Below are 17,349 nucleotides of genomic sequence, written 5' to 3' on the forward strand. Positions count from 1 at the left end.
GCACCCAAGGCACAGGGGTGCCTCCAGGGACATCTCAACCAGGTTTTGGCTCCACACAGCACCAGCCAAAACCACTCTCTGCAGTGATGGAAATGTGCTGTGCCCACAATGCCCAATAAGGAAGCCACTAGACACATACAGCTCCTGAGCACATGAAAGGTGGCCAGTGTGAGCACAGAAGTAAATTTTAACTTTACCTACTCTTAACTGAATTAAATTTAAACTTAAATAGCCACATATGGCCAACAGCTACTGTACTGGACAGTATAGCTCTGGGAAGAAAAGCTATGCAGTTCTAGCCTAGGCTCTTGTCCAATCTGAGGGGGTCTCTAGTAGAATGCTGCCCTCCAGGGCTGCCTGTGCACCGTGGAGATCTCTATCACACACATACAGGCCCAGATTCTTAACAAGATTGAACACCATGCAGAGAACAGTTTCTAGTTTTCTTTCACAGCACACCACAACAAATCCACAGCAAAGCACCTCAGCTAAATGGCCCTGTCGTGTTCATGCACTGAAGGCAGCACATTAGTCAGCACATGATCTAAACACATCAATGAATTTAATCTCTGCCAACTGCCCATTCACAAGGGCAAGACAGTCTCACAAAGTTAAAAAAATTGTTCAGTCATGGTCACATGGAGAAAAGCAATCTGATCCACTAACCCAGCCTTGTAACCTTATCTCTTGGCTTGTCACAGGGTGTCCATTTAAATCAGCCTCTGGCTAAGCTAGATGCAACCCTTCCAGCAAGTACTATTAAATCCACTGCTACAAAACTCTGTAAATTGAAAAGACCATGAACAACTTGTTATCCTTTTCCTCAAACAGGTCTACATACTACATAAAACCCCAAGTCTCACTAAATTACATAAATTTCCCAAGACTTAAAATACCTCAATACCTTTGGGCTTTTCACTTTTTACTCAAATACCCATTATATTTTCTGCAAAAAAGGTAAAGATGAGGTTAAAATACTCCTGAGAAACATGCAGAGCTGAACGGGGCAGTGAGCTTGCGTGCTCCTGGAAGGGCCAAGAGGGCTCTAAGAGCTCTCAGACAGACCTGGAACCTCAAGATCATTGTGAAAGGTGCCTTTCTCCCACTGTGCAGACACAAATACCTTCATGGGTACTTTACAGCCATCACTGCCTCCTCGGCCAAGCTTGCCATAGTCCCCATCCCCCCAGGACCAGACAGTGTCATCATCAGTGAGGCAGAGGGTCTGGGCATCTCCACTGCCACAGGCAACGTCAACCACACGGTGGCCCTGCAGTGCCTCCACCTTCAGAGAAAAAGAATCAAGGTTATCTGATTGCAGTAGAAAGGAGGTTTACCTAAGGAAAGGCTTTATTTTTCTTATTTTTAAAAAAAGATTTATTTAATTATTTGAGAGAAAAAGAGAGTACTTGAGAGCAGGGGGAAGGGCAGAGGGAGAGAAAGAATCTCAAGCAGATTCCCCACTAAGCACAGAGCCTGATATGGAGCTTGATCTTATGACCCTGTGATTATGACCTGAATCGAAATCAAGAGTTGGACACTTAACCAAGGCACCCAGGCACACCAGGAAAGGCTCTAATGTGCTGTTGACACTCTTTGTGTGTGGGAGGCCTGTTTTAAGCCTTTACAAAGAGTGTGCAAATTTAATAATACTCTAAGATAAGACAGCAAACACATTCATCTGTTTGAACCAAATAAATCTAAACTATAGGAGGCAGGCATCAGCATCCCCAGTGAGCCAGCCTTACCACACCAAAAGTCTTATTCGCTGCCTCACCCAAAATACAGTGGGCCTTCTAGAAGCCAAAGCAGTTAACTAGATGACAAGTTGTATTAGTATAAACATACATATATATATATAATATAAATAAAGTATAAATAAAAGGATATTTCAAATACTCTCCTGTTTAAATGACCCACTGAATACAAACCTATTTGTAAAGTAATGAGGCTAAGGACATCAACTCTAAAACTAAAAGGAAATAAGAGAAAATACTTTTGACTTATAAAAATCATAATGACATAATGACAATGGCAAGCAGCCTCCCCCACTACTTTCACCAGGGAGGGCATGAGGAACTGCCCCAGGCCTCTGAGCATCTTTTCAAGGTGCCTTCTCACCAGCTTTGGCTTTAACTGGTCCTCACTGTCGCTGTGTCCGAGGCGGCCATACCGGCCTTTGCCCCAAGTATAGAGGTCCCCTGCTGCAGTGACGCATGCACTGTGGGCTCCACCAGCAGCAACATCAACCACTTCAATTCCTCTCAGAGACTCAATGACTCGAGGGCGGTCACATGGACTGCAAAAAAAGGTCACCAAAGAACTGAAATAGTTTTATTCTTAAATATTTTAAAAGTATTAAATGCTAGGCTTTTTGTTTGCTGTTCATTTGTTCAATGTACACCTCTCAAATCAATTGTTAATTAAAAAGAATCATTCAGACCTGAACTCAAAATTTCATAATGTCCTAAATGTCTTCTTTTATACCAGCCACCCTAACATTAGAAAGCAGAGACTTTCAGTCTAAATCAGATGCCAGGAGACTAGTGCCCAAATGTGGGCCAAGTCTGGCCCATGGCTTGTTTTTGAAAGGCCGAATAGCTTTGAATGAATTTTACCTTTTTTAAAGGGTTGTTAAAAAACAAAAACAAAAACTGAAAGAAGCATAGACAACAAAGATTGTATGTGGCTGGCCTAAAATATTTGTTACACCTGGCTCTTTACCCAAACATGTTGCCCATCCTTACTATAAATCAACATTTCATTTAAGGAGTTTTATTTTATGAATGTCAATAGCCTACAATGTAGCAAGCACTGATAACAAACTTGTTTAGAGTTTTCAAAGTTCTTTATAATAACCTTGAATATAAGATCTCAGCCAGACGTAGGATTACAAATAGTGCTTTCCCAATCTGTAGCATGTCTTTTCAATGTGTCTTTAAAACGCCTGAAGTTCACATTTTTATGAAGTCCGAATTATCTTATTTTTCTTTACTGGATCATGTTTTTGGAGTTCTATCTAAAAATCCTTAACTGACCTAAGTCACAAAGGTTTTCTCTCATGTTTTCTTCTAGAAGTTTTTAGATTTAGGTTTTACATTTATAACTACGAGTCATTTTGAGTTCATTCTTTATGGTGCAAGAAGTTCATTGCTAACTATATGGTAATTCAATTGTTCAAGACCATTTGTTGAAAAGGCTCTGTTCTCTAATAAATTGTCTGTATTTATGTAAACTGTGCTTTGGAAGTTATAAGGGAGAAATCAAGCTTCTTTTTTTCCCACAATCATTATTGAGAATTTGTGGTACATTTTTTTTTTTAATTTTTATTTATGATAGTCACACAGAAAGAGAGGGAGGCAGAGACACAGGCAGAGGGAGAAGCAGGCTCCATGCACCGGGAGCCCGACGTGGGATTCGATCCCGAGTCTCCAGGATCACGCCCTGGGCCAAAGGCAGGCGCCAAACCGCTGCGCCACCCAGGGATCCCGTGGTACATTTTTTTTTATATATTTTTTTAAAGATTTTATTTACTTAGTCATGAGAAACAGAGAGGAGAGAGAGAGACAGAGACACAGGCAGAGAGAGAAGCAGGCTCCATGCAGGGAGCCTCACGTGGGACTCGATCCCGGGTCTCCACGATCACGCCCTGGGCTGAAGGCGGCGCTAAACCGCTGAGCCACCCAGGGATCCCGTGGTACATTTTTTTTTATATATTTTTTTAAAGATTTTATTTACTTAGTCATGAGAAACAGAGAGGAGAGAGAGACAGAGACACAGGCAGAGAGAGAAGCAGGCTCCATGCAGGGAGCCTCACGTGGGACTCGATCCCGGGTCTCCACGATCACGCCCTGGGCTGAAGGCGGCGCTAAACCGCTGAGCCACCCGGGCTGCCCTGTGGTACATTTTTAGACTCTATTCTATTCTACTGATCTTACTCTTTACAACAATATTACACTGGCTTTATTGCTGTAGCTTTAAAATGAGGATTGAAGTACTGTCAGTCCTCCAACTTTGCTCCTTATTTTCAAAGTTGTCTTGATTATTCTATGTACTCTGTACTTCCATATGAATTTTACAATCAGCTTGTCAATTTCTACAGACATTCTGACTGGGAAGGGGTAGAACCCATACGTTATGTGGAGGAAAACTGACAAATCAATAATATTGAGTCTTTAATCCATGGACACAGTACCCTCTCCTCTACCATTTTAGGTCTTTTAAAATTTCTCCCACCAATATTTTATAGTTTTCTGCCTATAAGTTATCCAGGCTTTTTTTTTTTTTTTTTTTTTTTTTTTGGTCAAATCTGTTCCTTACTCCTTACTATCAATTTTGAGGGGAATATAAATAATATTTTTAAACTTCAATTTCTGATTACATTTGCATATGTATAAAGACACACAATTGCCTTTCATTTATTGATCTATCCTGCAACCCTGCTAATCTTACTTATAAATTCTAGTAGCCTTTTTGTTGATACCAAAGATTTTCTATATAAAATACATGTAATATAGCATTAATTCTCTTCCCATTCTGAATGCCTTTTATCTCTTTATACTGCTGTACTACACTTGCTTGTCTCGGAGTACAATGTTCAATCTTGACAGGAGATGTCTTTGTCTTGTTCCTGAAGTTAGAAGAAGTTCAGTCTGTCACTATTAAATATTGTGTTAGCTCTATGATGAGATGCCCTTTAGGATGTTACAGAAGTTCTCTTTTATTCCTAGATTGGTGAAAGTTGTTTATCATAAACAGATACTGAAGTTTGTCAAGTGCTTTTATCCCCCCTTTTCATCTACAGAGATAATTGCAGGATTTTTCCCTTTGCACTTGGTTCATTTTCCAATGTTTAAGAACAATTATGTAACTTCTGACATAAAACTCACTTGGTCATGGTGTATTATCCTTTCACATATTGTCAGATTTGATTTTCTAAAATGTTAAGAATTTTTTACATCTATCTTCATGAAGGATATTGGTCTGTATTTCCCTACTAATGTCTAAGTCTGGTTTTGATATAAGAGTGGTCCACAAAAGAGAGCTGGGGAGAATTCCCTCCTCAATTTTCTAAAAATAGTTTGTTAAAAATTGGTATTATCTGTTACTTAACACATGTGTTAGAAATCATATCACCGGTTTCTGGAGATTATTTGTGGGAAATTTAATTTCTTAAATAAACAGTTATTTGAGTCACCTGTTTATTCTTGAGTGAGCCTTAAAAAGTGTGTCCTTTGAGGGATTTATCCATTTCATCTAAAAAGTTGCATTTGTTGGCATAAAGATGTTCATTATACCTCACTGTTCATTAACTGTACATTCTGTAGTGATAAAATTCCTTTATTCCTGATATTGCTATAATTTGTATAATCTTTTTTTTTCTCAACCAATCTAAAGGGTGGTTTTACAGATTATGCTTTCTCAAAAAACTAACTTTTGTTTTCTTTGATTTTTCTCTACTGTTCTATTTTCTTTTTCATGGATTTTCATTCTGATCTTCCTTATTTCCTTTATTCTTCTAATTCTAGGTTGCATTTGTCCTTATTTTAGTTTCTTTTTTTTTAAGATTTTATTTATTTATTTGAGAGACAGAGAGAGAGAGAGAGAGAGAGAGAGAGAGAGGGAGGCAGAGACACAGGCTAAGCAGGGAGCCTGATACAGGGGCTCAATGCCAGGACCTTGAGATCATGACCTGAGGCCAAGGCAGATGCTTAACTGACTGAGCCACCCACATGCCCCTTATTCTAGTCTTAAGGTAGAAACTGAAGTCATTATTTAAAGACCATGTTTCTTTTACAAATTTTTAAAACAGGCATTCATGCTATAAATCTCCTTCTAAGTACTGCCTTTTGCTGGCCCAAATGAATTTTTATATTCGGTTTACATTTTCACTAAGGTCAAAGTCATTTCTAATTTACTTCTGAGTCCTTCTTTGACCAGTTATTTTAAACTGTTTTATTTACTTTCCAAGTATTTAGAGGATTGTCCCAGAGATTTTATTGTTACTGGTTTTTAATTAATTCCATTAGGGTCAGAGAATATACTTTTATGATTTTATATGACTTGAGTACTCTTTTTTTATGTAATTCTTTTTAAAGATTTTTATTTATTTATTCATGAGAGACAGAGAGAGAGAGAGGCAGAGGCACAGGCAAAGAAAGAAGAAGGTTCCATGCAGGGAGCCCAATGTGGGACTCAATCCCGGGACTCCAGGATCATGCCCTGGGCTGAAGGCAGGTGCTAAACGGCTGAGCCACTCAGGGATCCCCACTCTTTTTTTTTCATTATTAAAGATTTTATTTATTTATTTATGAAGAGACACCGAGAGAGAGGCAGAGACACAGGCAGAGGGAGAAAGGCTCCATGCAAGGAGCCCGATGTGGGACTCGATCCCATGTCTCCAGGATCACGCCCTGGGTTGAAGGTGGTGCTAAACCGCTGAGCCACCTGGGCTGCCCTGACTTGAGTACTCTTGATGTATGTGATTTGTTTTCTGGCCCAAAGTATGGTCTATATTGGCAGTTATTCCATATGGAGTTAAAAAGAAAGTGCTTTTGCTAAATCGAGTGTTCTATAAATGGTGGTTAGATCAAGCTGCTTGACAGAGTTGTGGAAGTCTTCTGAAAGATTTTCTAGCTACTTGTTCGATCAGTTATTGAGGGAAGAGTATGAAAATCTCCAACTGTTACTGTGGATTTGTCTATTTCTCCCCACAACTCTATCATTTTGCTTAATTTCATGTATTTAAAAGGTCTATCATTGGTTGTGTAAACATTTAGGATTATTATGTCTCCTTGATAACTGATCACTTCATCAATACTAACTGACCCCTTTTATTCTCTCTCAATATTCTTTGCTCTGAAATCTACTTTGTATGATATTAATACAAGCATACCGGCTTTCTTTTGATTAGTGTTAAGCATGGTATATATCTTTGTCTTTTTACCCTTTTTTTTTTTTTTTTAAGATTTTATTTATTCATGAGAGACACAGAAAGAGAGAGGCAGAGACACAGGCAGAAGGAGAAGCAGGCTCCATGCAGGGAGCCCAATGCAGGACTCGATCCCGGGCCTCCAGGATCACGCCCTAGACTGAAGGCAGACGCTTAACCGCTGAGCCACCCAGGCGTCCCTGTCTTTTTACTTTTAATCTATTGATGTGTCTAATTAAATTAGTTCAGGCAGCATGTTTGAGCTTGCTTTTATACCCATTCTGACAAACTCAGCCTTTTAATTGGACTGTTTAAATCACTTACATTTGATGTGATTGTTAATATATTTTGATTTATATCTACATCTTGCTATTATCTTTTCCTATTTGTCCTATCTGCTCACTCTTTTTTTTCTTTTTTAAGAGTATTATGTTTTATGACTTCACTTTAATTTCTTTGTTGGTATATCAGGTAAAGCTTTTTGTTAGATTATATTAATATTTATTTTAGGGTGTGTATAATACATTACAGTTTAGTCTGAAGGCATGTACTTTATCATGTATAGTATAAGAACATCACAACAGCATATTTCTATTTCCTACCCCACAAACCTCTGTGTTGCTGCTGTGTTCCTCTATATTACTGCTATATATTTTACTTCTATGTGTCTCAATTCATTTATCTCATATTCAATTATCTCTCGAAGGTATTTACACAATAAGGAGAAAGTCATGATACTAATTCATGTAGCAATTTCCTCATTCATTCTATAGAACCCTGATTCCATCTGATACAATTTTCTTTCTGTATGAATTCCTTTAACGTTTTTGTTGTACAGATCTGCAGGTGTTGAATTCTTTCAATTTTTGTATGTCTGAATAAATCAACTTCATTCTTGAAAAAATATTTTCACAGAGTAAAAAGTCTAGGTTGACAGTTCTTTTGACTTTCAGTCCTCTACTGTCTTCTAGATTGCACTGTTTTCTGTAAGAAATTTGCTATCATCCTTTACCATTTTTTCTGTAACATATATTTTCCCTCTAGCTGCTTTTATGATTTTTTCTTCTTTATCAAAGGTCTTGAGCAATCTGATTATGAGGTGCCTTGGTAAGTTTCCTTCATGTTTCTTATTCTTGAAGTTCTTTATCTTCTTGAATTTGTAGTTTTCATCAAATTTAGACATTTCTTCAGTCATTATTTCACAAAATCCTCCCATCCTCCTCTGGTGACTCCAAATTATTTATATAATAGGCCACTTGACGCTGCGTATCCACAACTCACTGACGCTATGTTCATTTTATGTATGAGTGTTTCATTTCTGTGTTTCAGTTTCTATTGTTATGTCATCAAGTTCATTGATCTTTTCTTCTGCAATGTTCAATCTATATTAAACACACGTGCTGTACTTTTCACCTCAGACATTTTTTTTCATCATTAGGATTTTGTTTAAAGCATTTAAATATCTTTCAGTCTCTAACATGTTGGAAGTTTTTCCTCAAGTTTCTTAAGGATAGAGGCATGTGGTTAAAATACTGTTTTTAATATTCTTACCTAGTAATTCTATCAGTAATGTCATTTCTGGGTCAGTTTTAATTGACTGATTTTTTTCTCCTTTTATGGGCTATATTTTCCTGCTCTTTTGCATGCCTGATAAAATTTTTATAGCTTTGAGATATAACTGACATATAAAATTATATAAATTTGAGGTATACGATATGATTTGATACATGTATACATTGCAAAATGATTACAACAATAGGGTTTAGTTAATACATCCTTCACCTCACATAATAATTCTTTTGTATGGTGAGAACATTTAAAATCTACTCTCTCTTACCAACTTACAAGGACACAATAAAATGTATTATTAACTATGGTCACTACGTTGTACATTAAATCCCCAGAATTCTTATTATTCATCTTATAACTGGAAGTTAGTATACTCTGTCAACATCTCCCAATCTTCCAACTCCAAACCCCTGACAACTACCAATATACTCTATGAGTTCAACTTCACATATAAGTGAGATCATAGTGCTTTGTCTTTCTCTGACTCATTTAACTTAGCATAATGTCCTCGAAGTTCATTCAAATTGTCACAAATACCACGATTTCCTTCTTTATGGTTGAATAATATTCCACACACACACACTCTCCACCCCACATTTTCTTTATTCATTCATCTGCTGAACACCTATTTCCATGTTTTGGCTATTATAAACAATTCACACTGAACATGGAAGTGCAGATCCTTTCAAGACAAGGATTTTATATCCTTCAGATATATACCCAGAAAATGGATCAGCAGATAATACGGTAGTTTTTTTTGTTTTGTTTTTTTACCTTTTCCTATGTTTTTCTATAGTGGCTACTCTATACTTACATTCCTACCCACAGGGTACAAAGTTTCCTTTTTCTCCACATCCTCATCAGCACTTCCTATTTGTCTTTTCAATAATAGCCATTCTAACAGGTGTGAAGTAATATCTCACTGTGTTCTGATTTGCATTTTCCTGATAATTAGTGATGTTGACAAACTTTTCATATACCTATGGGTCATCTGTGTGTTTTCTTTGGAAAAAATGTCTATTCAGGTCCTTTGCCCATTTGTTAATTGGGTTGTTTTGTTTTATTTTTAGGCTATTAAGTTGTATGAGTTCCTTATACATTTTCTACATTAATCCCTTACCAGTTACATGGTTTGCAAATATCTTCTCTTTAATTCTAAAGATTGACTTTTCATTTTGTTGATTGTTTCTTTTATTATACAGAAGCTTTTTAGTTTGATCCAGTCCCACTTGTTTATTTTTGCTTTTGGTGCTTGTGCTTTTAATGTCATATCCAAAAATCCATTGCAAACACCAATGTCAAGGAAGTTCTTTATGTTTTCTTCCAGCAGTTTTACAATTTCTTATAGGTCTTATATTTACATTTAAGTTTTTAATCCATTTTGAGTTAATTTTGTAAGCGGTGTAAGTCAGGGATCCAATCATTATTTGCATTTGAATATCCAATTTCCCCAACACTATTGAAGAGATGCATATTACTGATCATTTCTGATCGGAGTAGAACACTGTGAAGTTTATCTTACTGGTGCTTGGTATGTTTGTATTCGTAAAGATATTCTTGAGGTTATGGTTCCTTATAAACAGTATAATCTGTTCAGGCCTTGCTTTTAAGCTTTGTTGGTTGGATCAGAGCAACACAGTCTATGTTTAATTCCCTGCCCCCCAACTTTTGTACAACATCATTCTTAGTCCTCTACCCAATGCCCTAGGAATGATGAGGTTTTGGAAGCAACCTCTATCATCTGCCCTTTGTGAGAGCTCTGCAGACCATTCCTTCTAATCCTTTTGGGTGGTTTGTTCCTTAGCCTCTCAGTTATTCTCTTCACACACCGTGACTGTCAGTATTCACCTCTGCAGATCCTGATATGTAACTTTACTGCCTCTAATTCAATGCCTTTAGGGCTGCTGTTTCATATATTTAGTCTGGTGTTTTAAGTTATTTCATATATGAAGGTCCTTGTTATGCCAACTGGGCAGGTAGTTCCCATTAATTTTTAAAAGTTAGAGGGTTTGGTTGTTTTGTTTAAAAAAAGACTTTCATTTGTGTGTCCCCTTCTATTTTCTCTGTATTTACAGCTTTAGTTTCACATATGCTACCAAAATACCAACTGTGATTCAGTGAGTTACTCAGGATCAGAGGAAGGGAACTTGGGGAGAAGGACTAAGAAAAGCTCAACATCCTTAGTACTTAAAAATCAAAAAAATCAGAATTCATTTTCCCCTCAAATAGAAGGGTCATGTAGACAAGCCCATACATTGGAACATGAACTTATTTCTGTCAAACGAGTCATTAGCATTTAACTTGAGTAAATTATTATAAATGTTGTTTTGAAAAATAAGCTGCCAATATGTTATACAAGAATAAAAACAAGAAAAGGAAATCATAACACCAAAAATGATGTTTTCTCATAATACCTTCTGTTGCCATGTCCCAACTTCCCATCTTCTGCTTCACCCCAAGAGTAAACTTCTCCTTCTGAAGAGAGGGCAAGACAGTGTTTTCCTCCTGAGTTCACAGCTACTTTCTTAATAAACACATGCTGAATGGATTCAAGTAATGTTGGAGTAGATACCGACTCTGTCCCTCCAATTCCTAGTCTGCCACCTGCACCATATCCAGTGGCATACAGCTAAGACAAGAAAAATGTAAATATCAGGTTTTTATCCAAGTATCCCTATATTTCAGTAATTAACAAGTTCAATCAGTGTTCTAGACATGTTTACCATAGAGGAAAATAAAAATTAAAAATCACAGGAGTGTTTAATTTTTGTACGCTTATCAAAACTCTAAAGATGAAAGAAATAGAGTATTAGAAATCCTAAATTCACAAAAATATATTTCTAAAAGATCTTTTCCCTGGAACAAATCCTTGATAAAAAACGCTCATAGGAAAGATATATTTAACATTTCAGCAAGGCAGCATATAAATCACACAGTAGAATACACTACTTTCACTCTAAGTGGGTAATTATTTCAGGACACAAGCTTTATCATTATCTAAAAAAAAAAAAAAAATCAGACTGCCTTTCCAAATGTATATCAAATATCTCTCCTATAAAAATTTAAATGTTGGGGAATCCCTGGGTGGCTCAGCGGTTTAGCGCCTGCCTTTGGCCCAGGGCACGATCTTGGAGTCCCGGGATCGAGTCCCACATCGGGCTCCTGGCATGGAGCCTGCTTCTCCCTCCTCCTGTGTCTCTGCCTCTCTCTCTCTCTCTATGTCTATTATAAATAAATATATAAATATTTTTTAAAAAATTAAATGTTGTTCCATACTGGTATGTATGTATGTATGTATGTATGTATGTATTTACGCACACACATACACACACATAGAGGCATGAGGCATAGGCAGACGGAGAAGCAGGCTCCTAAAAATCCCAAACAAAATATTCACAAACACAAACCAAAAAATAAAACATATCCTGACCAAGCTGAGTTTCTCCAAAGAATGCAAGGGGGTTTAATATAAGAAAACCAATTACTCTATTTCACAATATTAATCCACCAAAGGAGAGAACATCCACAGGAATTTCATCTCATAAAGAGCATCTACCCAAACCTCACAGTAAGTGTGTAAAATGTTCGATCAGTGTTTGCTTTGCAGCCTGGATTAAGACGAGACAAGCCCACGACCACCACCCCTGTCCAATATTATACCATAACTTCTACCCAGCACAATGAGCTTCCTTTCTTCACACAAAAGGAAAAAAAAATAAAAGAGAAGTGAACTGAAAAGGAACAAAATTCATTTATAGATTATGACTCTCTATAAGGAAGATACAAGAAATCCTGAGATATACAAAGGAAAGAGTAGAATAAGGTCACTAGACATAAAATCAATCTATAAATATCAACCACTTCATCATACTAGCAGCAATTAGTTTTTAAAAGAGCACTGTAATAGCAAACAAAGAAGAATTACCCTAAGGTATTATCGATATACAAATAGTATACTTTTTATGCATGTTGTATTTCTTTTTTTTTTTTTAAAGATTTTATTTATTCATAGAGACAGAGAGAGAGGGGCAGAGACACAGGCAGAGGGAGAAGCAGGCTCCATACACAAAGCCTGACATGGGACTTGATCCTGGGTCTCCAGGATCACACCCCAGGCTGCAGGCGGCGCTAAACTGCGCCACAGGGGCTGCCCTGTATGTTGGATTTCAAAATAAAAAACTATAAAGTTATAGAACACACTGAAGATCATACAGAAATATTTATAGAATAACTGCCTCCAGCACACCATACACAAGTACTATTAACTTTGAGATAATGTTTCAATATAGAACCCTTACATATACTGTGCACTCTAGCCATAGCTGTAGCTTAGTTTTAACACAGTATGCCACAGAAAACACATACTTACCTTTCCATCAGCTGTCACTGCAAAGAGAGTCTGTTCTCCTCCAATTAACTGCACAGGTCTGAGAGTTGCAAGGGCTTCACAAGGAGTGGGAACTTTAACTTTTGCACCTTCAATGCCACCAAGCTGCCCCCTGTGATTATGCCCCCATCCATAAATTGTTCCACTGCCACCAGCAGAGAGAGTCCAGTCATCTGGTCGCCTACAACAAACAGTAAACAATTGACATGGGAAAAAATTGCACATGAAACACCTTTCTCCAGTACATAATATTACTCTTGGTTCTGATATAATAACCTGTTCATCCACTGCACAAGTTGTTCATCTTGCTCTCTTTTAAAAATGTCGTGACTCTCATGGAGAACATCCATGTGTTCGCTGTCTGCCATTAACTCACGAATTTTCTTAGCCACCTAGACAAGATTATTATGAGATTATCAATCAAACACTCATCTCTCAAGAATAAAACAAATAATATTAAGGTGAGGAAACAGGAGTAATCCCCATCCAATAACCTGAGGGAATGCCATCATTGACATTGTGATCTTATAGTTAATAACCAAAACCAGTATGATTATATCACATGTAAGATATTTGAAAATGTCTATTATATCTTTATAATACCATTATATCTTTACTATATTAATTATTAAATACATTATATACTATTATTAAAATTCACAATGTATTCATTTTCACCTGTGTCCTTTCTTTACAGTATTACTTTGTAAGAGAATGTTACTGTGTCTCATAATATTGATATCTTTTTTATACCACAGCTGAGTAAGGAAAATGTTTTTACATTCCAAAAGTGATTTCAAAATAACATGCAATACCTCATCAAGAAAAAGTCGTGGTAATGGTGTTCTTTTGTCCAGGGCCACAGCAACACGGGACGCCATGCAATACCTTCGGAACCAAGCCCACTTGTGCGTCTCAGCACAGCAGGGGAGAGTGTCTAGTTCCAGGTCACAAGCAAGAGCTACTAGGACCTGCGCAACCAAAAATTAACACCACAAGGAAGCTCAGAAATACAGCTAACATTCTACTTAACCAACATTGCATAATAAGGACAGACACATTACAGGGTTTCTGTAAGTCTTAATTCAAGATCTCCTTACTCCAGGCCATGTCCCAAGCAAGTATTTTACTATCACCAATGATGTGGATTATTCTTACTTAGCCCCTAGTGACACCCCTGACACACAGGACCTCAGATCTGACAACCACTACAATACTTGCTGCCTAAGTCAAGAATCTCATAGTACACTAATACTTGGTTAAAGTATTAAGGGATTAGGTCACATAGTCCTTTATGGACATTTTTTATATTTAACATCAGCAATACACACCTGTTCTCAAGGAGGCCTGAAAAGTGATGCACTACACATGACCACTCTCTGGGCTCTCCTAGCCAACCAACTCTCTCATCATATTAAGATAAGCATTACCTTAAAGAATGGACTGTGGAGCAGCTGCTTGCCACCTCTTACAATAGGATCTTCATATTCAAACTGCCTTTGTAAAGCTTCTGGAAGGCCTTTTACCAAAGCAGCAAGAGCACTACCTGTAAAACTCTAAGAAAATAACAAAAATACATTATAGTAAAGCAATCCAAAGTGTAGAGTAGGTGTTTTGTGTGAGTCAAATGTTTTGTTATGTTGGTACTATTTTCTTTAAAAAATGTGTATTGGTATTTTCAAATATTTTTAATAACAAGAGCTTGAAAATTCACCTCAGAATGCTTGGTCTTGATTTCAGTATTAGCCACTCACAGAGAACTGGCCCCTTTCTGGCTTACAAAGCTCCATCTCTTAAGATGGTGAAGATCAAGTATCCTTTTACTAGTAAGTACCTCATAGAGCAAAATAAAGGGGATGTTGTGAACCAGACTCCTTGAGAAGTCAACAGACACAATCTTATGCTCAAAGCCATTGACACATCTGTTTCCAAAAATCACAGGCCAACCTGCACTCAGTATATGGAGCAACATAAAGGAGTCTAGATGAGACAAAGGTGGCCTTATTCTTATGTAGAATTTCCAAACTCTTCTCATTGATTTAAAAGATTAAATTATTCAAGCAACATTTTATCCCAAAAGCCAAACATCTATAAACTGTAATTTAATGTTCCATACCAAAGCTCTTGCTTCCCCATCATTATCTCCAAGTAGCCTGTTTATGTTAATTGATTGTCCAAATTCGGTTGTAAGCAGCTTTCTCAGTCTTTGAAGGGCCCACATTCTGTGACTGGCAGCTGAAATGAGCAGACAGAAAATAATAGAAGCTTGACCATTTTTCCCAAGTACAACAGACATGATAATAAAGGTGCTATTTACCTAAGGCACTCAGCTGTGCACAGGCTGCCAGCGACGCTGCAAGGCGAGGAACAATGCTTCTGTTTGAGGTGAGATTGAGCCGAAAGTCTAACAGACATGTCACCAAGTCCATGGATGGACAGGAGAGGACGCAGCGATCAGAAAGGAGGTCTTTAGGGCCTGAGAAATGAGCACTGTAAATGTTCCCATGTTGGACAGCATGAGGGCTACCCCACAAGGAGACCTGCACAAATTTGACCAAGTGGACCTCATGCCGTGGTTAGAGGGCTGCCTATGGTACTGTCACTATCTATGTCACATAACTACACTCTGTACATTGACATTTTATCTGAAAATTAAACAGCTTAAGAAGTGCAACCAGCAATAACTCCTTTCCCTTTAGATTATGCACTGCTAACATCCTAAAAAAGGGACTGCTGAGGTGGCTCTTTGGCAGTTCTGATCATCACTGCAGTGGGGCCTTGGGTAGGGCTGGCTCCCAACACAACAGGAGAAGGCCGACTACAAAGTACTAAATGAAAATGGTTTGTATGTCTACCTTGTTTAAGTCATCAAGACTTAAATGGTGGGAGCTCCCTCACTTACCTGCAGCTGGCATGATGGGATAGACTGTGAAGCGCCAGCCCCACCCATTCACAGACCCATCACTGATGAACTTCCACTTCAACTCATCCCCTGGGATGCGTAGCTCACTGGACCAGTCAGACCATTCTCGGCCTAGTAGAGAAAAGTATGCCCTGGGGTTGGGTTCACTCCATTGTGTGATCAACACAAACTTCTTTGGATACACAGCAAAATTATTCACACAGTATCAGAAGAACAGTTGGCTCCTCCAACCCAAGTTCTCCCAAATTTGAGTTCACACTACTCCTAGTGAATAACATTTAAAATACATATTGTCCTTCCATACACACTATACCAAGTACTAGGGAAACCAAGGATAGCTAAGCACTGCCCTGATGGAAACACTCACACACAAGTACAACACACTGTGAGAGGACTGCAGAGTCAGCCAGCACACACACTCAGAGGGTGTGTGCTGCAGAGAGGTTTCCAGGGGAAGGTCTTATATGATGGCAGTTACCCAGGAAACTGGAGAAAGAGCCCCAGCTTTCCTCACTGGGGTGCAATTTTACAAAAACCTGAGCCCAGCCCTCAATGAATCAACTATAAATTAAATCCTTTTAGGGACCTTTTTCATTCATCAACCTTTACCTTGCAAAAGCCTGGTACTCCCACATATCTTACAGTACCATCCCTCTCTGGATGAAACTGAGCTTCCCAGACAACCTGTGTCCCAAGGATCCAACAGTTACCCTGTAATCCCACCCATCATTAATGAGGTAAACAAACCACTAGCATAATTATATATTTTGAAAGTACTAGGAAGAGATAGATAAAACCTACTGTATTTTGTAGTAAAATAGCTCACAGTCCCTTCCTTAAGTGTCACATTAAGAATGAGGCAGTAGCATTTTGTTTAGTAAATTAACAGTTCTGTTTTATGAAGGCAAGCAGCATCCTGTTCAACCTCCCTTCACACCTGACCGCACAGAGACAATCCTGTTGACACCATCCATGACTGTGAGAGGGTCGTGGCGCCTCTCTGTAGAGCACTGCCGGTCAAACTCCACCCTGAGTCCTTCTGCACCTGGAGGTGAAGTGAGCACAAAACACACAGTGATTACTCCCAACTGACATACCACAGACAAGGTCATAAGCCACAACACACCCACACAGAAACAGTGAGACTAAAATGTTTAACTGCTAATGAAAAACAGAAAGGCAGAAAGAACTGACTCAAAGACAAGGATCTAAGACTGTACACACCTTTCCTCCCACCTTGTCTCCCACAGAAGACTTCACCTGTGATGGAAAGCCCAAGAGGATACTTCTGCTTGACCAATTCATTTTGCGCTCTCAGTTCTGGGTGAATTTTCATTGCCAGACTGAGCTTTATTACTCCCCTTATACACATACATTTAGAATGCCATTTGAGGAGCACCTGGGTGGCTCAGTTGGTTAAGTGTCTGCTTTCAGCTTAGGTCATAATCCTGGGGTCCTGGGATCAAGTCCCGGATCAGGCTCCCTGTAGCCTCTACTTCTCCCTCTACCTCTCTGCCCCGCTTTCCTGCTTGTGTGTAT

General features: G+C 38.2%; 1 protein-coding gene across 7 annotated transcripts in view; it reads right to left on the minus strand.

The window, feature by feature from the left end:
• HERC2 (HECT and RLD domain containing E3 ubiquitin protein ligase 2) overlaps positions 1–17,349 on the minus strand; it is a 243,873-nt gene that overhangs the window by 19,128 nt on the left and 207,396 nt on the right. For all 7 annotated transcript variants that reach the window (XM_041751247.1, XM_041751245.1, XM_041751249.1 and 4 more), the window contains 11 exons: positions 16,748–16,855; positions 15,790–15,921; positions 15,205–15,363; positions 15,004–15,122; positions 14,318–14,443; positions 13,703–13,858; positions 13,164–13,279; positions 12,870–13,068; positions 10,915–11,129; positions 2,122–2,299; positions 1,124–1,285 (listed from right to left, as the gene is read on the minus strand). In XM_041751247.1, coding sequence (XP_041607181.1) covers positions 1,124–1,285; positions 2,122–2,299; positions 10,915–11,129; positions 12,870–13,068; positions 13,164–13,279; positions 13,703–13,858; positions 14,318–14,443; positions 15,004–15,122; positions 15,205–15,363; positions 15,790–15,921; positions 16,748–16,855 — 1,670 coding nt within the window. The remainder of the gene's footprint in view (positions 1–1,123; positions 1,286–2,121; positions 2,300–10,914; positions 11,130–12,869; positions 13,069–13,163; positions 13,280–13,702; positions 13,859–14,317; positions 14,444–15,003; positions 15,123–15,204; positions 15,364–15,789; positions 15,922–16,747; positions 16,856–17,349) is intronic.

This window comes from Vulpes lagopus, chromosome 4 (assembly GCF_018345385.1).
Source record: "Vulpes lagopus strain Blue_001 chromosome 4, ASM1834538v1, whole genome shotgun sequence".
NCBI classification, from domain to species: Eukaryota; Metazoa; Chordata; class Mammalia; order Carnivora; family Canidae; genus Vulpes; species Vulpes lagopus.